General features: G+C 31.7%; 1 protein-coding gene across 8 annotated transcripts; it reads right to left on the bottom strand.

Annotated features, from left to right (window-relative positions):
- Positions 1 to 634: 634 nt before the first annotated feature.
- Positions 635 to 22,883, bottom strand: LOC136270863 (multiple epidermal growth factor-like domains protein 10). Of its 8 annotated transcripts, none has more exons than XM_066069718.1 (19): positions 22,749 to 22,883; positions 15,207 to 15,434; positions 14,587 to 14,841; positions 13,993 to 14,130; positions 12,361 to 12,498; positions 10,610 to 10,747; positions 10,001 to 10,228; positions 8,655 to 8,909; positions 8,116 to 8,253; positions 7,651 to 7,782; positions 6,994 to 7,131; positions 6,610 to 6,747; positions 6,176 to 6,313; positions 5,784 to 5,921; positions 5,402 to 5,539; positions 4,968 to 5,105; positions 4,270 to 4,407; positions 4,017 to 4,125; positions 635 to 2,900 (listed from the first exon to the last, which is right to left on the bottom strand). In XM_066069718.1, exons 1-19 carry the CDS (start codon positions 22,801 to 22,803, stop codon positions 2,615 to 2,617), a joined length of 3,066 nt encoding a protein of 1,021 aa, XP_065925790.1. In that variant the 5' UTR covers positions 22,804 to 22,883; the 3' UTR covers positions 635 to 2,614. The 8 variants fall into 8 exon arrangements, with proteins under 8 accessions (XP_065925790.1, XP_065925795.1, XP_065925796.1 ...); XM_066069723.1 differs by having other exon boundaries at positions 8,757 to 8,909; XM_066069724.1 differs by lacking the exon at positions 12,361 to 12,498.
- Positions 22,884 to 24,537: the final 1,654 nt, after the last annotated feature.

Here is a 24,537-nt window from a genome sequence, read left to right as displayed (position 1 = left end):
ATCTGCCCATGTCAATCTATCTGGCTGTACCAAGGCGAAGACGTCACTCATAATTGTTATTATGATTAAATAAAAATAAATTGATCTCACTATAAATGCTGAATTTTTTGTTTTTATATTTTGAAGAAGAAAGACTTGTTCTTGAAGCATGCCTCAAATGTAAACTTGTCAATGTATGCTGTTAAAATTAGAGTCTTAATAATTCAGCTCTTTTAAGACTATTAGATGATAAATGTGGAATTTTTTATTAAATAAATATGTTATGAATATATGCCAATAGAAATTATCAATGTTATGAACATTACGTTTTTTTCTTCGAGACCTCTAGGTGTTTAATTGGACGCAATAACTTCTGAAATAAAAGTCAAACATAAAGAACCTTGTATATTGCTAGAATATTCAGATTGGTCAGAATAATTTCAAAATGAATAAAAATAGTATTATGATGCCGCGTGTAATACCTTTCTTATGGACTTGAAACAAATTCAAGATCTCAAAAATATGTATTAGGTATTTCAATAAGGAGTGTGTAATATTGAGAAACTGGTTAAAATGCATGTTGCTGAATAACATTGACTTTAAATTGTGTAATTTTTGCTAAACGGATTTATGATTATTTTAAGCAATATTCTGGTTAAGGATAAAGAGTTTATTAAATTAAGAACACATGAACATTTAAACACTTGTAAATTAAACATCAAATAAAACAATGATGAAAACACAGTAATGTATCAAAGTAATAGATAAATATTAAAACCAAGATAAAGTATTGTAATGAAGTAATTCATTTATGTCAATAAATATCTTCAAAGTTCTATGTCTGAAAGAAACAATATGATAATTATTGGAAAAAAACATTTAGGTAAAGAACATTAGTTTTATCATGTAAAAAAGTATTTCAAAAGGATATAACTTTACGATGACATTATGAAATTACTATGACTATGACAGTGAATAAAAACAACATTGCAGTGGACAAGAATGAAATCTTGAGTGTATATATGACCTTGAACATCATTGCAAATACAAACCAATAAACTTTTACATATGTGATGTTTTATCATGCTTAAAAATTATATAAACTCGAAAATAATGAAAATGAAATTGTGAAAATATCTACGATGACAAAAAACTACTTTTTGAAAATCTAAACTTCAGTAACGTGTTAATAATAAATCTATTTAAAAATACATTTCACCACATAAAACACCACTCACTGCATGCTGATAATCAAACAATTTTTCTGTGTTATATATATATATATATATATATATATATATATATATATATATATATATATATATATATATATATATATATATATATATATATATATCATAATGAGGATGATCAGAAGTTATATACATTGATGTGGTTTCTATGAAAAAACGCAAAAAGAATCAAAACAGGGTGAACACATATTATAGTATGTTGAAATACGAAAACAGATACTGATTTTTATAAATTACATACATATTTAAAAGCACATGTACAAGCAATGCAATAATAACTGCTGATTACTCAGGTAAAAACCTCAACTATACATGTATGTAGCTATACCTTAAGATTGTAATATCGGTGTCTATCACAACTTACCTTCAATTCGCCCCGAACTTTAAAAAAAACCTTATTATCCCCTCGCGCAACTTGTTGCGAAGGGGATATAGCATCGCTACCGTGCGTGTGTGTGTATGTATGTATGTATGTGTGTGTGTGCACTCCATTTCAATTTTCTAGTAAATTAATAAAAAAACCTCCAATAGAATTTCCTCAACCTTTGCACAAATATGCCTCATTGTTAAAAATTAAAACAAATGCAATGTCATATTAATTGGTCAAATTTTTATGCAAATTTTTTTATGATCAAATTACACCATTGTAAAGGAGGGGGGGGGGCATACATTATGACAAAATTCGTTCAAAACTAAAAAATATTTATCATAGATTGCACACTTCTGTAAAATAACAAATAAAAAATGCATGTGCCTTTCCAAACCATTAATACTATTACAAATTATTATTTCATTAAATCAATGTCATAATCAATTTTGTATACGAGTTATCAATCGAAATTTCTGAGTAAGAGTTATCAATCTTCCGCTTCACTTTTTGAAACCAAAGTGAAAGTAAGCATTTCAAATCAACAACTTGATATTTTTTGGATTAAGATCTAGTACAGTTAAAGAAAATGTAGTTTTTAGAGTAATGGAGGGTGAGTAGAATGTGGTCTTCTCATTAACATAACTATATATTGCTAAATAATGCATCCCTACACACAATAACTCAAATCGCGAGGGGATGCTCCGCTTAGCGGTGCCCTTGTTAAAATACGTGTTACTAAGACAAAACAAGGACAACAGTTACTGTGTGAATAAAACCCACAATTTCCATTCATTTATCATGACTAAAAATAAGCAGAGAAAAAAAAATGATATAAAAATGTTTATATATTTCTCGGATTCCAAAAACTTTGCTTTCTTACGGAGCGTGTTGTTTATACAACAAAATGAAGAACTGGCTTCTGCGCTCATTATTGTGAATGAGGAATTAGGAATATTATAATGTATTTTTTTTTTATAAATCTTAGACCCATCTGCATTGACGTACAAATTGTTTATTTCTGGAAAGGTGTATCATAGATAGACGGCTGGGTGACATCTCCTAGCGCCTGATACGCTGAGTTATCTCCCTCAACATTGACGTAACAATCAGGGTTGACGGCGGTGTGACCAAGATCACCTCTCTGTGGTTGATTGGTGACTTCGGTGAGCTCCTGGTATGCCGTGCCGTCATCAACGTTGACGTCGTGACCAGTTGTAGATGGTGCAGTGTCTACAGGTTTGTTGTCCTTCGGTTGCTTCTGCTGATGGCACTTATAACATTGTTCGTGTTTGCATAATCTGGTCAAATATATATATTTATATTCAATATAATTCATTAACAAAGCAATAGCAGTGAGCTAATATGAACGGAGTTGATGATAAACATTCTAATTAAGTCCAAGGAGTTGGGTTATAAAAGAAGAGGGCATTACCGCTCTGTATAAATTTAATGTTTAAGCATTTGATTACATAACACCATAGACCATTCATATAAATAAAAGCTAGTGACACGGATCAAAAATATATCAATCTTTTTACATTAAAGGGAACACATTTATATATAGGAGATTGTGTAAGATTTCAAACATTGTACGTTTACTGGTAAAACAAAGGATTATTCAGATAATGACTTTATTCTTCATTGCTCCTACTGTAAACGTACTACATTTAGCTGTGTATTCTATTTCGCGTTTTTGACGGAATGCAGCTTCCGCTGAATCAAGTACATCGCTTAATGCAATACATATATGTAAAAATAGCCACGTTCAAGAATACGCTAATTCAAATCAACGCCAACTTGTTCAAAAACGAATTTCCGCCAAATATTGTACACGCCAAATATAATACGTTCACAGCATTTTCCTTTCACATATTAAATACAAAAATCATCTTCAAACCGGATTTAACAAGATATTTATGACAATGTTCATATGAAAGAACAACAAAAACTACATTTAAAAGAAAGTTGACATAAAATTTGTTTAAAAAACATCATATGGCATGGCTTAAGAAAAAGTATGTTAAAATTTAAACCACCTGCAATGAATAGTTGCTGAGTTTATACAAGGTGTAACAGAATACTACAATATGACATGCCGAAACAAAGATTGTGCTAACTTTTAAGCATTTGCGAACAATAATGGCAGAGGAAACTGCGACGAAAATCTAATATTGTTATTGGTAAATCAAATTTAAAAACAACCTTAGGAAAGTCTGACAAAAATAAACAGAAATCCTTAAAATAAACCTAAAACAGATAACTTCACCTATTAACACAGTTAGTATTTTATATAAAAAATCACTTCATGAACTTTTAGATTACTTTAACGCATTTTTGATTAATTTAGCTTTTTTCACTTTCATAAGCTTTGCATTTTATTTGATATTAATTATATGTTATTGCAATGATCTTACCTTAAGGTGAGAAAAATGATAACGATGACACAGACGGTGAGCAATGCAGACAAAATGTATGAAATGGAGGGATGGTCAGCAGACTCTGCTGACGGTGGGAGACACAGTGCTGTAAGTAACATTTAAAATGAAAAAAAATCTATGCATATAGTTAAAAATTTGACGTCAAAATTTTAAAAAGTTCACTGTATAAATGCTTTCATGATATAAAAATTCTGTAATGTTTTGCTGATAAAGTGCAAAATAAAACTACCTTTGTCACACTTTTCTCCTTGAAATCCCACAGCGCATCCTTCTGGGCATTTTCCGGTCACGTGATGACATTGTTGTTTGTCAACGCAGTTACCACAAGTCAACGAACAAAGGAGTCCATACGTGTTGTTACTACAAGCTATTAAGAAAAGTTTCAAAAGAAACACAAATGGTCATTTATCATAAATTTACAATTTTTGAACGTTAATACATCGAGGGTGCACATTGGCCAACATTTTCTAACACAAAAATAAATAAGGAATAAGGAATCATTCTTTGAGTATTATGAGGTGATGATTTTGGTCGGGGCGTGATCAAATCCAATAAAGCCCGAAGGGCTTTATGATAGATTTGATCACGCCTCAACCGAAATTATCACCTCATAATATTCAAAGAATGATTCCTTATTACTTATATTTATATTATTATAGGCCATCGTACGATTAAATCTTTAAATATAAATAAGCAAACCCCCCCGGTGCCTCAATTTGGCGTCATTTGTATTATGGGTTTAATATAGTTCAAAATCGATACGTAGTGTTATCACAGACAAAGACACTGGATAATGTAAATATATAATGATATGTACATGTTAGCATACAATATTGATGTATGAAAAGTACGAAAGAGATGATAAGAAGAAAATGGTGCTAGAGAATGATTAATCGGTGACCAAATACAAATACAGTGTATACGTACTTTCTTTACAGTTGTTCCCTGTGTAACCAGTGTCACAGCCATTGGGGCACACTCCAGTCACTGTATCACATTCCTCTCCATTCCGACAGATTCCACAGTGCTCTTGACAATTATATCCATATGTATGACCGTCACATTCTGCAAACAAAAAATATTGTCACATATTTTTTTCTTGGAGGCTGAATAGCTGATAGAATTTGAACATGTTTCATTTTATTTCAGATCTAAAGGCTTGAATTGTTTTATATGCCATTAACATTACATTGCCATTAGATTTTAAATATGATTCCTTCTGCATTTTCCTTACATTGATATTTTGGGAAATTTATTGATATTTTAAAAGGTTTATATTCTACATTTCGAAATTTGAAATATGTTATTTAGCGCGAAACAATAGTTAAAACGACGATGAATTGTAAATGAAAGATTTGTACCTTCAGTGCAAGCGTTTCCAATATACCCTGGGTCACATCCAGTTACACATGTTCCGTTTATATGATGACATTGTTGGTTATTAAGACATCGTCCACAGGATATGCTACAGTTCACTCCAAAAAGTCCACCATTACAGTCTATCAATAAAAGGATATATGCAATTTAAAGGCTATAAAATTATTTGAAGAAATATGAAGCTGCAGATAGTGAGGTTTCAAATCATCTTTACTGAATGTTATACAACTTAAACAATGGCTGACCTCTCTCTTGAACGGCGGACTAAAGTACGGACGAAAATACATAAATCAAACACTTGTTCCACTATATTCCAAGTATACATGTAAACCACGATAACTTAATAATAAAAGAAAGTATCTCTACCTTCCGCGCAGTTGTCTCCCATAAACCCTGAGTCACATCCATCTGCACATGTTCCGAATATATGATGACATTGTTGGTTATTAAGACAGTGTCCACATGGTGTGCTACAGTTCACTCCAAAAAGCCCACCATCACATTCTTTCAATAAAAGGGTACATGTAAATGCAATTAAAAGGGTATACAATTTTTTGAAGAGATATAAAGCTGCAGATAGTGAGGTTTTAAATCATATTTCCTGAATGTTATACAACTTATAAAATGTTTAACGAACGGTGTTCAGTTTTTAATCCAAGGGAATGCAAAATTGATGTATGAAAAGTACGAGAGAGATGATAAGAAGAAAATGGTGTTAGAGAATGATTAATCGGTGACCGAATACAATTGATACGTACTTTCTTTACAGTTGTTCCCCGTGTAACCAGTGTCACAGCCATTGGGACACACTCCAGTCACTGTATCACATTCCTCTCCATTCTGACAGATTCCACAGTGCTCTTGACAATTATATCCATATGTATGACCGTCACATTCTGCGAACAATAATTATGGTCACATATTTTTTACTTGGAGGCTGAATATCTGATAGAATTTGAACATTCTTCATTTTATTTCAGATCTAAAGGCTTGAATTGTTTTATATGACATTAACATTACATTGCAATTAGATTTTAAATATGATTCCTTCTGCATTTACCTTATATTGATATTTTGAGTAATTTGTTGATATTATAAAAGGTTTATATTCTACTTTTCGAAATTTAAAATATGTTTTATAGCGCGAAACAATAGTTAAAACGACGATGAATTGTAAATTAAAGTTTTGTACCTTCAGTGCAAGTGTTTCCAATGTACCCTGGGTCACATCCAGTTACACATGTTCCGTTTATATGATGACATTGTTGGTGATTAAGACATCGTCCACATGATATGCTACAGTTCACTCCAAAAAGTCCACCATTACATTCTATCAATAAAAGGATATATGCAATTTAAAGGGTATAAAATTATTTGAAGAGATATGAAGCTGCAAATAGTGAGGTTTCAAATCATCTTTACTGAATGTTATACAACTTAATCAATGGTTGACCTCTCTCTTGAACGGCGAACTAAAGTACGGACGAAAATACATAAAACAAACACTTATTCACGATATTCCAAAGTTATACCAGTAAACCATGATGAACTTAATAATAAAAGAAAGTATCTGTACCTTCCGTGCAGTTGTCTCCCATAAACCCTGAGTCACATCCATCTGCACATGTTCCGAATATATGATGACATTGTTGGTTATATAGACAGTGTCCACATGGTGTGCTACAGTTCACTCCAAAAAGCCCACCATCACATTCTATAAATAAAACACTGACTCCAATTAAAAGGGTATAAACGTATTTGAAGAGATATATAGCTGCAGATAGTGAGGTTTTAAATCATATTTCCTGAATGTTATACAACTTATACAATGTTTAACGAACGGTGTTCAGTTTTAAATCCAAGGAAATAAACGAAATAAAAGTACCCTAAAGATAACGATGTTTCTCCCCAAATCAGTTTGTGTGTAAAGCAGAAGAGCAAATAAACGGTTTAAAGATACATTGCAAATAATTCAGAAATCAATTTAATATCTTATGTATTATAAACATTTCTCTTGCCATTCTTGGTTTAGTAAGATTAGTTGACTTAAATAGTTCAAGTCTATCCGTTTATATGCTTTTGATACTAAATGAGCTAAAAATGATAGTAAAAATCTATTAATTTATTTCTGTGCGTTTTAGACATATAATATGAATGGGTAGTACCAAATCTTGAATATCATTGTTTTATGTTTGAATATTCTTATGACCTAATGATTTATCACGATACATACCTTCTGTACAATGTGTCCCTTTCCATCCCGGATGACATCCAAGATCACAAAGTCCAGATTTTTTATTACAGCTGTTACAGTTAGCAGGACATTCTCGAGCACAGTTTATGCCAAAGTATCCATCTTGGCACTCTTCAAAAAAAAAAAAAATAAAAGTGCATGCTAATTTATCTAAAGAACAATCTGGTCCGAGTTAACAATAAAATAATAACAATTATTATTAAAACAATCTTTATATCATAACATATTATAAATAACTAAATTAGTTTATAATTAGTTTATAATAAGAATAAACTACGGTTCTCATTATTTACATCTTGATCTATATCATAAGTTAATGACAATGTTGGAAACAAGTTAATGACACAATTAGACATAAATGACTATGAAAAAAAAATAATTTATAGTAAAGTTTGAAACATAGAAAAGTAATATATTCTTGAATTGAGTGTCGCTATTCTATACCTAATTCACACTGGTGTCCTTTGTATCCAGGTTTACATCCCCCCTGACAGGTGCCCGTCTGGATGTGACAGTATCCACAGCTGACGTCAGGACAGGGGAGGTCACAGTCAATACCATAGTATCCGGGTCGGGGACAACCTAGGTATATATAATCTTAACTTGTTTTCATTCTCCATTTACATTATCTTGTCTACTAACTTAATATATGCATTGTGGAAACGTATTGTCAATTGCTAACAGATATTAACAAGTAAACGACATTGTCACTATTGCATGTCATTATAAACAATATGATACATTGATGCATTGTACTGGTTTTCCAGTTAATCAAATGCAAACTTAGTGAGGGTTGTAAATTGATCAATTTGATCAAATTTGTCAATGAAAGAGATACGATTACTGAAATGTTTACGTACCTATTGAATACAATCCATACAAATTTTATACATTGTGTTTTGAAATTTATTTTATCTTTATTATTTGATTAAAAATGCAAATTTGACATTCTACGACGAAACTATAAACATAAATATGTCTACCATAGACTTCTACTTCGCAGAGTTCGTTAATAGCGTAGTCAGAATATCCACTAGGATAGGTAACTCCTGACAGTCTCTCGTTGTAGTAGATGACGTACTGACCATGAACAAAGCAGGTGGTGTTAAAGACAGCTGGTATCGTGCTCCTAGTGAAGTTCCTGTCTTTGTAGCAAAGTTTTCCCTCCGACTTGTCTGTTGTGTTTGAGACATATATTGAAAATCCAAGAAACCTCGTTGTATGCCCGTTTAATGGACCTTCAATAAAAAATATACTTTATGCTCTCAAAACATACCACAATGAATAAAACAGAAAAAAAAATAAAGCAACAAAAAGAACTGTCCACTCGTTTAGTATGTGTAACAAAAGGACCCTCACTCTATAATACTCTAAAAGGTTTAATTGTATAGATGAATCTAAATGTATATTAATTATCAGGAAAATGCCTACATGTGCTTAGGCCACCCACTCCTATTTACAGCTATATTTTAAAGTTTAACTTATTTTTTATTCATCGTAGGTAATTGTACTAAATTTTTTATATTATAAAAATATCGATTAACCAGTATTAACAATTCATGGCTTACGGACCATAATCCCTGACTTATCATCGACATGACCTTTAATTTTTGTAAAATAGCCTATAAATGTAACTTCTTTAATGACTTAACATGCAATAAGTTTTGCATAAGTTATGTCAATGTTCCGTATTATTTTGCAGGTAATACCAAAAACTAAAATCAAATCTGGAAATAATAGATTAGTATTATACTGTGTATATATAGAGTACATGTGTATTGCGATTGTATCACATTATCAGCACAAATCGAGTTCAAACTCTTTGGCATCATAAAAGGTGGTCCATACGCTGAGCACAAATATTGCAGTAGCAAATCGGTAAATCTCTGCAGAAATAATTGTTCATCGAGTATAGATGGCTCTCTAAGATATCAATTACTTAAATAATTTTTTTATCATGTACCCCTTACATTAAAAAAACACCTTTTGCTTGCTTTTGAACGTTTAAATTCTTTGCATAAACACTTGCTGTAATAATTACATCATAAATCAATTCAATTTATTCCCTCTTTTTGAGAAAAATAGATCCCATAGCATTTGGCATACGGCCTCTGAAAGTTTGAACAATACACCAAAAATTAGATAAAATCTGATCCCTGTCTTTATAATTATTACTATTTTTAGCAATATCTTCTATTTCTATTGGCCCCGTTTCCTGCTAAAACGATAATTATAATATATCAGCGGTTGTATTATTAATATACAATTGAAAAGAACTATTTTAAATTAATTACAATTGTAAAAATATTACTGATATATTGGTACGTACCCCAGGCAAAATTCTCGGTCCTGTAATAGATACGAATGTTATGGATGCTATAGATGCTCTCTAGATTAACCCACCAGGTGGCAGTGCGTTGTTTCTCAGCTGATATTGAACACTCTCCTCCTAAACCGTTCAAGTTTGATTTGTTTCCATCCACAGCATTGCCGGCATTAACGTTATCATGGATGTATATTTTCTCCTCATATGCTGGTTTGCGTAGAGCCAAGTTAACTGTAAAATTATTCAGATCATCACTATTTGAGCCTTTTAACGAAAAGAAGTGTCTCACAAATGTTGAACTCTTATTTCGTATCACAGAAGTTTTGGGAATGCATATAAAATCTCGCTTCTTGTAAATTTGCAAAATAAAACATCACCGTTATTATGCATCATACAACATTTTAAACCTAACATAGACCAAAAAATAATAACTATCAGAGACAATTTCCCTCGAATAATTGTGTAACGCACATTTACATATTTCTCTCCTAAAATCGTATGATACACCGTTTTATATATTCATATCTCTAATTAAGAAGACTTGGTATATATCTGTTTTACGTTGTTTGTATCTGGAACTTAGTACAAGGTGGCAAGTAACCTAAATACAACCTAGGTTACATGTGCGTCCTCCGTATCCCTCTGCACATCCCTGTAAACAAGTTCCATCAACGTGATCACATTTGGAGCTGTTTAAACAATGTCCGCATTTCCTCTGGCATCGGTAACCATATGATCTATTTTGACATTCTATAAAAGAAAAAAAAGAAAGTTTAAAGCAATTGGTGCAAACTCATAGAGTTGTTCAAAGAAAATATTTTAAACGCAATAATTATATTGTTCTCAAGACCAACACAGTCTTATAACCAAAAGATATATTTAGCTTACTACTAAGTATACTACATAAATAATATCTCTTTGTACAATTATTCTCAGTTTTCGCAGTCATTAAAAAAAATATGAATAAATCTGAACCACCTCTACCTATTAAGGACGACGGATCCAATTCAAGATTTCGAACCTCTGGGCAGGAATCCGCGCATATGCTATGATTATGACTGTCGTAATAACGTACATCAGAATTTTCGTACCCAGATTCTGAAACGCCCCCAAATAAGGAAGTCGATGATCATGTAATTTTTTTAATTGATTTTCCTTTTCCATTCACTGATTTACATTATATAAAACTTGGATAAAAAATCTATTAAAGAAATAAATTGGGTCTCACAACAGTTTTTTCAGGAGTTTTTCAAGACCATACATTTACGTTGTTATTTGTACATTTCAAAACAAAGTCCGAATCTTTTATTGGTCCTAGTTTTCAGAACCTAAGTGAGTTTTTCTTGAACAGACTAAGTCTCCATTATATCATGAAGTTTATGAAATGTTTTAGGATTACAGCCTATCTACAGATCGAAATCTTGATAAAAACATATACTAAACATCAACTTTATTTTATTCCTTATTCGTAGATGCGTTGTGCTAAGTTTGATATGAACTGGTTAAGTAACTATTGGTGAAGAAGTATAGAAAATGTAAGCTGATTACAACTTCAAACCCCCCAAACAATATCAAAACATCACCTATGGCTGACACAACCCTGTTGAACTTGAGGAATCTCTATTCTAACTTGACGTGTATGTTGTACTCATATATGAAATGTTAAAAAACAGTTAAACTTAAATTTTATTTATTTCAAAATTGAGAGTAAAGTCTTTGAAATTTGTTTGTTGATATTCTAATATACAGAGTACCAATTGATTCATACAACATTTTGATAAATCATGCCGACGTGTTTTATAACTTGAATGTGGTTTTCGAAAAGAACTTTAAACCATAAGATAAACGATTTTATTGTTTTTTTATTTTTTTAATCCTTTAATCCATGGCTAAAAGCGTGATAGGCAGAACACTTATTGCCAGGTTTGATTAAATAATAGTAAATCGGTATTGAAACTACATGTATGAAAGAGAAAAAAAATACTGACGAACGGATGGATGTACATATTGTACGTTAAATTGTGATGAAGAAAGCTCATTTTAGCTTTCGGACATTAGAGGTGGGAATTATGACCTAAAAACCGAGACTGTGTGCAGGGAAAGTGGTCCTAGGTATTACTATTCATAGCTATTAGATTAACATAAAACTGCCTACTTTGCTAAGCTTTATTGATTAATTATAGAAACTTTTTTTCTACATTATGTATCAAAAATGAAAGATACTTCGTATATGTATGGGTATTTTGATACTATTAACTGGTAAATAATCATGAAGAGTTTTTGATAACAATATGCAAAAGTTAAATATAAGGATTAATGGCCTAAAAGAAAAGCATTGCAAGCACATGTTTATAGTTACGTACCCTGATTACACTTTTGGCCTTCATATCCAGGATCGCAGCCGTCAAAACAAGTTCCATTTATATGGTGACACTGACTCATGTTCAAACAATGTCCACAGTTTGTTTGGCATCCGTCTCCATATTTGTTATTGATACAGTCTAAGATTAGAATATTCATTTAAAGGAATGACCGACATGTTTTATCACTGATCAGCTCTATCAATGCAATGCGAAAACATTAGGGTGCATACAATAATCAAAATGAATAAGATAGCTCGCACCGTTTTATTGATTTCTGAAAAAGCGAGGCATGAATAAGCTTTACTTTTAGTAAACGAATTGTAATTCCAATAGATATTCTTATGCATATGTAAGGAAAAACGTAACTTGAATCATTATGTGTGTGACTGTATAAACGTTTAAGTCTCAGAACAAACTCATTAGAATAACGGTTATAGTCATCTACATGTAATTAAATATTTACATATTTACATTGCATGGTAAATTAAGAAGTGCAAAGCGCAATGCGTGCGCAAATAGTGAAATATGCCGGAAACCTCATGTGAACATGACTGATCGGCCAAAGCCGATCACAATAATGGAGTCTAAACTGTTATATTGAATAACTATGATGTTTGTCGAGGTTTAATAAAAGGATTAATAAAAGTTTTATTTCTTGTCGATATATCATTAAATCAATAACTATAATCCAATGAGTTCAGTCAAAAAAATATACAGCTGTTGACTGAGCATGAGGGTAAATATGATTTCTACATGTATTTATGTCGTCAGGTCCAACAAATTATAGGTTCCGTTATACCTAGTCAACAATTACTTTGTATTGCCTTTACAACAAACGAAGTGTAGTGTTAAGCAGCCACCAGTTGTTAATGTCGCACAGCCCGTCAGCTCTTTTAATTTCTGCGAGATTAGACGAATTTACTCATTGTGACGTAAACGACCAACAAATTTTATGTTTGACAGCATTACAATGTTTAGACTGGTAGAATCATCCATTTGTTTTACTGGACCTTTTGTGATTACATGTAAGAACTTAGAACTGTATGGCTGAAAATATGATTTTCTTAATCCCGGATCAAAGAACAGGTTTTCTGCTCCAACTCTTGTCTATGTAACGTTTGGTCAGAATGTTTTAAAACAATCACTTTACTCTTCAAAGGTTTGGTAAGAATCGCTCTCGTCTCTGGTGCATAGGCTGTTGATGTTATATTGTATCATTTAATTCATTCTTTGTTATTAAAACATTGTTGAAATTAACTAACATAATTGTATAAAAACGTTAAAAGGCATCGAGAAGAGACAAAGCAAACGTCTAACATAGTGAGTATCGTCTGCTTAATACTATGCAGTTATGCTATTATATACTATAGTATAACAAACAAAATGTATCAAGCATACAAGAAAATTTATGCTTGTTTTTTTTCCTGAATTTTATCACTTTTTTGGTCATTTGAACGTATTCTACGTAGACTGTCAACATATCTTTTGTAATACTGATGAAAGCGTATACATGTAGTTAAAATATTCAGGAGTGTACAGCTTACCTTGACGAATCCTGAAAATGATATTAATAATTGAACATCACGACAAACTCAGAAGACATTTTCAGAGACTTTAATTTTAACTGTTTACCCAATTCACACTGGTGTCCCCTGTATCCAGGTATACATCCCCCCTGACAGGTGCCCGTCTCGATGTGACAGTATCCACAGTTGACGTCAGGACAGGGAATGGTGCAATTGAAACCATAGTAACCAGGTGTAGGACATCCTACAAAAGTATGATTTAATATAAGGTAATGTTTGATTTGAGAAATCACAGGGTATGAGTTAAGTTGAATAGGTTTCTGAATTAAAAACAATGGTTTTGTTTGTATTTTAATTATTGACCGAATATAATGGCAAGAGGAAGCTTTTTTGACACTTTCGTCATAACAACAAAATGACTATGCTATTGTAATTCTGGATATAAACACAACAATGTTTTGATACATTAGTCACCTGCTTTGGTATGTAAATCAAATAAATAAAAAAAAGAGGGATTATCAAAAGCATAAATGTATTTTTAAAAATTGAAAACGTTTATAAGTGATAAAAGAGGACGGCTTTTTAAAAAAATTCCAGAAAACCTCACATATTTCGAGTGTAACACTTAAGTTTAGGATAAAACTATTAGTGACATACAAGCTAATATTACATACAGACTAGTAAACATTAAATTGTTTACCATAGACTTCTACTTCACAGAGGTCGTTGAAGGCGTAGACAGAATAACCACTAGGATATATAACTCCTGGTAGTCTCTCGTTGTAGTATATGACGTATTGACCATGAACAAAGCAGGTGGTGTTAAAGACAGCTGGTATCGTGCTTGGAGTAAAGTTGGTGTCTTTGTAGCAAAGTTTTCCCTCCGACTTGTTTGTTGTATTTGAGACGTATATAGAAAATCCCAGAAACCTCGACGTATATCCGTTTGATGCATCTAAAATAATCAACAATCATCGAGAATTTGGTCAATTCTCTATGCTTTTCTATAGAGAAAGATACATGAAACAAAATGAAATACTGTACGGTAATGTTACAGGTTTTCTAAACCACACAATCAACACATCACCCTTAGTGATAAAAATTCCATTTGTTTACATGTTCCTTTATTTATAAATAATTTAATTTATCTGACATTTTAAGGAACACACCCCAAAATACAATGTCTGTCCTGTAATAGATCCGGATGTCGTGGATACTACGTATACTGGTCATATTTACCCACCAGGTGGAGGTTCTTTTATTGTTTGCTGATAACCTGCATCTATAATTTTAATTATCTGACAATTTTTAGGAACATACCCCAATATAGATTATCCGTCCTGTAATAGATCCGGATGTCGTGGATACTGCGGGTACTGGTCAGATTTACCCACCAGGTGGAGGTAGGTTGACCTTGGGCTGACACTGAACATTGTCCTGCTCTACCTCGCAGATTAGTCTTAAGTCCATCAACAGCCTTGCTGGCGTCAGTATTAACATCATTGTATGGGTACTCTTCATAAGCTGGTTTATTTAGTGCCAAGTTTTCTGTTGAATAAAAATTAAACCCAAGTGATATAATTATCAATTAAATAAAGATGCGCCGTTTTAAAATGTCTGATGATTTTCGGCTCTGCTTTAAAATTTTCTAAATATAATCTCTTCTTCCTTTTCTAAAATTCTGTACTTGAGTCAGGCATCCCGGCTTTCTGATCTCAATTTCCGTGATTTTGATGAGATTTTAAACTAGAGCAATTTATTCATATAACATGCAATTCTTATTAACTTTATGCCTGTGCAACTGAAAACGATCATTGCCATTTACTGTAGTCTTTTTAGAGGCACTTTTATACGTTGCATTATAGAAAAATATACAATTATAATTTTTTTCACGGGGGTGAATAAATGACACATTCTGTATGAAGATTATCACATTACTAATCATATGGCTTCGGTTACCTTGAATTTTGTCCTGTTTTGTAACCCTGGTTTTGTTAATGAATACAGATAAATGGAATTATTGTAAACTTTAACATAAACACAATGTACATGTGAACTATTGATGTATTTAGGCATAACTTGTTTACATTACCTTTGACAATATGTATTTTAAGATTTCAAAATCAGTTTCTATATTGGACGAACAAATCAACAGATAAGAAGAATCTATGAATGTTATGAGTGTGAAGAATTATAATAAAAAAGCGGCATATGCAAATGAAGCATGTTTAAAAAAATGTTAATCGGGTGACCCAGGGAATTAACAAAGTTATTTTAATAACTGTTACAGTGTATTTTTTTCGCCCCGTGTAATTTTCGCCCTTCTACTCTTGCAAACAGTTTCAGCCTCCTCTTGAATTTGCAAAGACATAGATGTGTTTTAAGGTAATACAAAACACCCCTGAAATTATTTATTTGAAATATTTTCTCAAATAAACAAAATAATGACAGTCATATTATGTAAAAATTTAATTTCAATCCATTATCTTAAAAAAATATATAAATTATATCCATCAATTACTTAAGGCCGAAAAAATTTAGGTACAACGTATTTTGATAATTTTGAAATATACATGTGGATGATGTACATTTTTTTTCCAAAGTAAAGACCTGAATTTAAAAAAAACCCAGCCACAACCAATTTTCTTGCTTTATGTCCAAAAATTCCAAGGTCATATCCATAGGTCAAAGGTCAAATATGATGACGTCATCTGGGATTTTTATCCATATTTACCTCCGTCATATATACTTAAACCTTAATTTATTTAAAACCAATGGCTAAATATTCTTTATTTTGATATATTTTAATTACAGTGTCGTGACAATCATACTGTCAAATTTTATTCAAATTTGAATCATATGTTTTATTTTTAGAGACCGTTAAGTGCTGCAAATTTTCGTCTTAAAAGAGAATTCAAAAACGCTTTTTTTTTTTACATTATAGCGAGCGCAGCGCGCCGGCGCACAGCACCGGCGAGCGAAGCGAGCTCTAAGAACCACTGTGCGCGGAAAAAATAACGAGCTTAACCTATAGATTCATCAAACAAATTTTTTTGTCTACGTCCCATAATGCTCTGTAATGTTTTCACCCATGGTGCTATGCCAAAAATGACCGACATTTAACTCGTAATTTACGGTGTCTTGAGGTTTTAAGACACGTTTTGAGTACCGCACAAGCTTTTGCGAGACACAAGAGATTTGTAACAAACTTCCATACCTTCGTATTGAGTCGAGATACGTTAACAAAGACAAAAATGGTTATGGATGACGTCATAGTGCTCTCACGCTATATTTCCCACGATAAATTTGGATCAATGTAATGCGTGTATTTAGCTACATGTATTTCAGTATAGACTGCGATACCTGCCTCATTGACATATGATTTGTTTTTATTTTTTTTTAATATACTGGTACTGTACCAGTTATCGGCTAAGACCAGTTATCGGCTAATGTGAGAGTTCGGGTTTATAGCACGCGACAATCCAAGATTTTTTAATTCAGTCGTCTTTTTCGAATAAAGAAATGTAAATTTGCTTGAATACTTTCTTGAATATGTTTTATACATGAGCTTAAATGATCATTGTTTACCGCTGATTTTACATCTTTGCACTTTCAGCAGTGGGGGAAGTGACGTAATAAGTTAAAATAGAATATTACCTCTTTGTGATACGTTATTATATCCCTTCTTTAATTTGACATATAAAATAAATACATTTAACATGTATAAACAAAAGGAATTCACAAATTTCCGAGAGATTTGTAGCGCAATTGAACGCCTGATTGCACAATTATGTATTGAATAGTATACGATTTGGTGTATTACCGTATGATAATAAACGAATTATTTTATGAGTTTTGTTTATAATGTATCATGACCCCGATTACTTTAGTCTGACCCCACAAGGGGCATAATTCAAACTACATTTAACAGAGTATAAAATCAACATGAACACGGATTTTACTATGTTATTATCACGAAGTCGATAACTGGTACAGTAAATTTTAAAAGCTCGGCAAATTCGGGGCGTGCTTAAACGCACAAAACAAGATGTTTTGGGTTCTAAATAATGATATAAACTAAAAGATTTATAAATAAGGAGTTCACTTTTTAAAGTATGTCAATTTTTTTCAAAAAATATTAAGAAATAAGGAATTACGAAAAGAAAACGTTAAATTTTAGCCGATAACTGGTACAGTGCCAGTAGAGATAATAAAAATATATACTAGCAAGAGCCATCATATTCTGTCATATCGATCGAATTTTAAGCTAATTGTGCATGCATGTACAGTAAGTAGGTACATGTAAGTATATGGGTAGGGAGGAAATAAACAACAGGACATTTAAACTAAATAAAAAAGAATAAAGAGAAAAAATAAACAGTCAAAAAACTAGACTCTTGTTGCAAAAGCAACAAAAAGGTCTTCCGTTTTGATATACATGTATCAATTTAACCGTAAGACATTGCTTCTCTCACATAAAAAAAAATAGTGGACGTGATTATTATTGTGAATGATATATCCAGACGTTACTTCTATGTAAATCAACCGGAATAAAAAAGAAATCAATTTTTGAAGTACTTTTTGTGACGACCGGAAGTAACGACGAACTAAACAAAACATGTTAATCATTTTTACAATCATAAGTCAATCTTTCCTCAAAGTTTGGTTGTTCGAATCTCTGCCAAATTTGAGATCTCGTTGAAACAATGTTTTCTGTCTCGGGACCAGAAACGGACGAACGTAAGTTGTTCAAAAAAAGGCTCGTATTTCTCGTACATTTGCTTAGCGTGCATCACTGTTTATCAGGCTAGATAAAACACACAAGATGGTTAGTTAAACCTGTTAAAAACATGATTTGTTTGAACCGGAAGTGACAGTTGACAAAATAAAACCCGTAAAACACAGTATCAATTAAATGTCTATCATTCATGAAAGCTTCGAGTCTCAATCACTTACAGTGACAAAAATCGCGCGGGCATCACATTTGGAAAACGGAAAGCTACATAGAGATATTTGAGATATCTCAACGGAAGTAAAATTTATTTGCTAATATAATTTAACATTATATATATGTAATAACTATGATTGTATACTGATATATTCATTCCATGTCTTATATATAAATTAAGAAAAAAAAATTTGATGTGCTTCCGATGACGACTGGAAGTTACGCCTAACCAAACAAAATAGTGTAAACACATGTACATACATAGGTATATTATCCCACAAAGTTTGATTGTTAAAGTCAATACTGTTTCTGAGATCTCGTCGAAATAAGGTTTTTTGTCTCGGAACAGGAAACAGACAAACAGAAGTGCTCAATGTAAATTGTATTAAATATTATTTGTATACTTGTCCTTTGTACTTTATTGTTCATCGAGCACACTACAAATGTCAGAAGAATTATGTTAATTTGATTAACAGCTCGATTTGTTTGAACTCTTTCTGTGTGGACCGGAAGTGACAGAAGACAATATGAAACCGGTTAAACACATCTTCAATCAAATGTCTATCATCCATGAAAGTTTTGTGCTTTGATCACATTTAGTTTCTGAGATCTCGTTTGTACAAAATGTGTTTAAAAAAAGCTACCTGAGATATTTGAGATATCTCATCGGAAGTAGAATTTTGTTGTTGATATAACATCGCATAGATAACTTATGCATAAAATTTATACTTATATATTTATTTAATGACAAAGGAATTAAATGCGTAAAAGTCGTTATTTTTTATGTGCTTCCGGTGACGACCGGAAGTTACGCCGAGCAAAACAAAATAGTGTGAACACATTTACTTACATTGGTCTTTCATCCCACTAAGTTTGATTGTTTAAGTCGTTACCGTTTTTGAGATCCCGTCGAAACAAGGTTTTTTTGTCTCGGGACAGGAAAGGGACGACCGGAAGTGCTCAATGTGAATTGCATTTAACATTTCTTTTGTACTTGCCTTTTCTACTTAATTGTTCATCGACTTCACTACAAATATAAAAGAAAAACAGTTTAACGGATAAACGGCTCGATTTGTTTGAACTCTTTCTGTGTGGACCGGAAGTGACGGAAGACAAAACGAAACCGGTTAAACACATCTTCAATCAAATGTCTATCATCCATGAAAGTTTTGTGCTTTGATCACTTATAGTTTCTGAAATCTCGTTTGTACAAAATATGTTTCAAAAAAGCTACCTGAGATATGTGAGATATCTCACCGGAAGTAGATATTTGTTGTTGATATAACATCGCATAGATAATCTATGCATAGATTTATACTTATATATTTATTTTATGGAAAAGGAATTTTATGCGAAAAAGTAGATATTTTTAAAGTGCTTCCGGTGACGACCGGAAGTTACGACGAACAAAACAAAATAGTTTAAACACATCTACAGCTATAGGTCTATCATCCCACAAAGTTTTGATGTTCAAGTTTTTACCGTTTCTGAGATCTCGTTGATACAAGCTTTTTCAATGCGGGACAGGAAACGGACGACCGGAAATGATTTTTGACAAAATGAAAAAAACGCCTCGAGATATTGTCATTCTCTTTCATTCTAGAAAATTTCATAAAAATCTATTCAGCCATCTCTGAGAAATCTTGTGGACAAAAAAAGGGAAAAAAAAAAATAATAATAATAAGAAACATTACAATCACTATAAGGTCTTCCGTTGGAAACGGAAGACCTTAATTATACAGATATTGCATATAGTCAAACCATTAAATTTACATATGCAACTACAAACAGGGAACACACACACTCTCTCTCTCTCTCTCTCATTCTTTGACGTTCGTTAATACCTTAATAACACTAAGCTGACAATGATGCAAGGTATGTGTAATTTCTTGCTGCGCTTGCCACAACGATAGCACCATGAAACATATTATTGCATTAGAAATTATTATAAGTTACAAGTTATAATTTATTTCAGTATCTTTAAGTAACAAAAAGGTCTCCTGTATAAATAGCAGCACAGACATTTGTAACATTTTGCAAAACAACTTAATGGCAAAGGAAATTATATGACAATGACTATCTCATTTTACACTCCACTGAAAGGAGATTCGAATGGTCTGTTTGGGGCAATGTGGGAACACACTGACGGGTCGGATTTTTTCTCTCTCCAATTTTACAAATTTAACAATTTCATTCCAAAGAACAATAAATAAACATTCCAGATTGAATGATAGGAAATATTTAGCTTATCTGTTTTGTACTACCTTAAGAGAGATAGTTTGAGACATCGTATTTCGCCCAGTCTTAAATTCGCCCGTTGACAACGAGGGCGAAAGAGGCGAAAATAAAACGGGGGCGAATATTATATGTGTTGGTTCAAAATTCCAAGAGAGATAACTCTATCTTATCCCCCTATTGCTTTATGTTCAGTCATTGTCCCTGTATTTTGTGATACGTTGTTCTCAGATTAATCAATGTAAAAATATGTTTTTAATTTTTGTACAAATAAAACTAAGCTAAATGTATTTAATCACCCTTATTATACCTTTACATGTACCTAGGAATTACATGAATGGCGTTTTTGTCATGACTAATGCTTAATACACTCTCCACTTGAATCTAGGTTCAAATACAATACCTTGACTACATGACACAATTTAAACACAGAATCGTGTCAAATTTTTATTTACATTGTCCATGTATATATGAGTTGTCACATGTGTTTTCTGTTATCTAATATACATACATATGACATTTCTGAATAAGTTTTCTTGTTATGTCTCAAATGAGATAATTTATGTATATATCCCAACAACTGCTTAATCACATCAGAAACAGTTATATTTCACATGAAATAGTTTTATTGCCCTCCCAAAACTGTTAAATTTCAATCGCGTGCAATTTTAGTGCATACTTAGTGCGTCGGGTTCGAACTTTAAAGAACCAGTTGCTAAGTAAGCAAACGTAAACAGTACCGTTTTAAATTCAGTGGTACTTTAATTGTTTGACTGATAAGAAAAAAAAATTATAATTATAGAAATCAAATTTAGCGTGATCTTACAGAAAACAACAAACGTATTTGTAAAATATGAACCTGTTTAAAAAATACGTTTGTTAAAGAAAAATACGTTTGTTAATCGCTTTGGTTTGTTTAAAAATGTTATAATGAGATAATTGCCTGCCTATTTGTCCCTCGGTGACAGGAAAGCCCTGGAGTGTTATGTCACCCTCTGACTTCGACTTCGGGCAACAAAACACTCCAAGGCTTTCTTCTTACCTCGGGGCAAACGTTCTGGTATATCGTTTTCGAAGGAATGTAGTATGTGTGAAATATATGTGAAATATTTACATTAGAAGATTCAATGTTTGTCACCATAAAGCCATGTTACAATGCTAATATTGCATTTTGATTAATGCAATTAATTAAACTAAGCATATCGTCCAAAGAGTCATTAAAGCAAACGGTTCCGGACAGTACAAACGTTTATACATAAAACTGTATTTGTAAAAATAATGATGAAGATTGTTTTAGTGTTTCGTAAAAGATCACGCCTTAGAACACCGAGATGTTATTAACAAAAGGTTAAACAGCAAAAGGAATTAATATTGTCAGAAATCATTTATAGGGTGAGGGCATTTGTATCAAAAGTAAAAATCATGATAATTGATGGAATCATTTCATTGTTATATAAAATCCTTATTCCCGTTATTTTTTCGTCGGTAAAAAGCAAAAAAAAATTAATGATAATATCTCATGGCAAAAACCGTGAATGTATAAACAAATTTCTCTTCATTTCCTTAAATAAATAAAGGGAAGTATTTCGTATTGTGGTATGTGAATTGCTCACACAAAGCTAGCTCTCATAGTCTTCACAACGAATAAGAAATAAGAATACTTATAAATGTTTGCTTACCGTAAGCAGAAGAGAAGGAAAACCATAAAGCAATACAAATATTTGTCAAAAACATTTCTTCAAGGTCTTTTAAAACAAGAAAACATGTTGGTCTCCAAACTTTTTTTTAAGTGCGAAAGACTAACATCTTCCTTGTTCCGAGATCCCCCAATCGTATTTGAGTCATTTTGGTAGCTTTATTTAAAGTTGTGATAAGAGCACGAGAAACTTTAAACATGTACTTGTATGTAATATGTAGTTCCGTTTAATACATTATATCGGTTAATTGCGCCTTTCTTTTAGACAGAAACACATTTGTACATTTAAATGGGTTTTTTTCCCTATGAGTTTCTGGTAGTTTAATTTTTATAAAGACAAGTTCGGTTTTGTTTAAAATACTTTGTTAAGAAAAAACCCCAATAAAGATAAACAAAGAGAGAATAAAATACCATATAAAGGAATAATTTCACTGTCGTGAATTTTTACGAATTTGTTCGGAAACTCGCTGTTTTTACATAATATTTTTTCATGTTATTTTTTACGAAAAGGGAAATTGCGTACAAAATAATAAAATAAAAGATTCCTATATTATTAAATTGTATAAAATGTTATTTCTGAAATATTAACCGATATAAAGTTTTATCTGCAGATCCCGTTCATTAGACTTCATGTGCGCGACATCAATTAAATATACAAATATGTTTTAAGTATTTATTTTTTTTTTGGGGGGGGGGGGGGGGTACGTTAATATTTTATCTGGTCCGATTTAGTCCAAAATAAACTTTGAACTTTTAACGGCAAATAATTCTCATTTGGTCCAGCATGTTTCTTTTTTTTTTAATAAAAATATGTCGAATCCGAGAAAATATGCTGGAAAATGGTTTTTACTAGGTCAAAATGGCGGACAATTAACATTCAACGGTATTTATTAAACTTCAAGGTAAAATTCAATTATAGCTTAGGGACATCCTACATGTATTACACGTGTTGAAATACCAACTGTAGAAGCGGTTACTTCATTGCAGGCGTTTTGTAGTTTATTGGCAAATTGTACTAATTTATAAGTATTTTTTTTTCTCGTGATTTCTAGTAATTACAAAATTGGTCCCAAGATATTTGAAACCAGGTAAAATAAAGGAAGACATCTTATAAGTAGGATCTTCTGTACCAAGATATTTGCAATAGTTCAGTATTTCTTTTAATGTTTTAATTTTATTCAATTTTTTTTTCATCTCATTACCAACGAATATGTTCAGATTTTTCTGAGATTCCCTCTAGCAGTTTGTCTTATAGGAATTTTTCAAATATTTTAGTTTCATATTAATGTGGACTCCAATAAAATTAAACAATCTCAATTCATGTTAATTTTGTTTTCTTATTTCAAAACAACTTTATAACATTTCATTTTTAAAAGGATTCAAAAATAGAAATGTTTAGAAATTTGAAAAGTTATAATCTTGAACAAGATTGATATTTTATGTTTTTTGGTAGAAAATAGAGCATTGTACTTTAAGGTATTATATCGTTTAATACCGTTCCCACCAATAGTATCAACTGCATGCAACACAAATCTCCTACAATTATTTGGTGTATAGATCCACCTTAAATATCTTCATTAAACGATTCATTATTTGAACAAGTCTGCATATTGATAAATGATATTGTTAAAACTAGGTGCGGGATTGATGAATCCTTTAAATGGACAATTAAAAATTATTCAAGTTAAGGTTTAAAACAGGTAGTGTTTGTGTGGGTTAAAGGCATCTGTTTCATTTCATATCATAATCCTAAAAAAGTCTGATGTGAGGTT

The sequence above is a fragment of the Magallana gigas genome, chromosome 1, assembly GCF_963853765.1.
Source record: "Magallana gigas chromosome 1, xbMagGiga1.1, whole genome shotgun sequence".
Lineage (NCBI taxonomy): Eukaryota > Metazoa > Mollusca > Bivalvia > Ostreida > Ostreidae > Magallana > Magallana gigas.
Note: the sequence above shows the minus strand (reverse complement) of the source record. Positions and strands in the feature narration are given on the sequence as shown.

What these genes read in the sequence shown, in the direction of transcription:
- LOC136270863 (XM_066069718.1), bottom strand. Translation starts at nt 22,803, where the DNA reads ATGTTTTTGACAAATATTTGTATTGCTTTATGGTTTTCCTTCTCTTCT. An exon ending in GGGACACCAGTGTGAATTGG is followed by an intron (nt 12,499 to 13,992) that starts GTAAACAGTTAA and finishes TTCTAATCTTAG; the next exon opens with ACTGTATCAATAACAAATAT. An exon ending in AGGGAACAACTGTAAAGAAA is followed by an intron (nt 4,408 to 4,967) that starts GTACGTATACAC and finishes TTTTCTTAATAG; the next exon opens with CTTGTAGTAACAACACGTAT.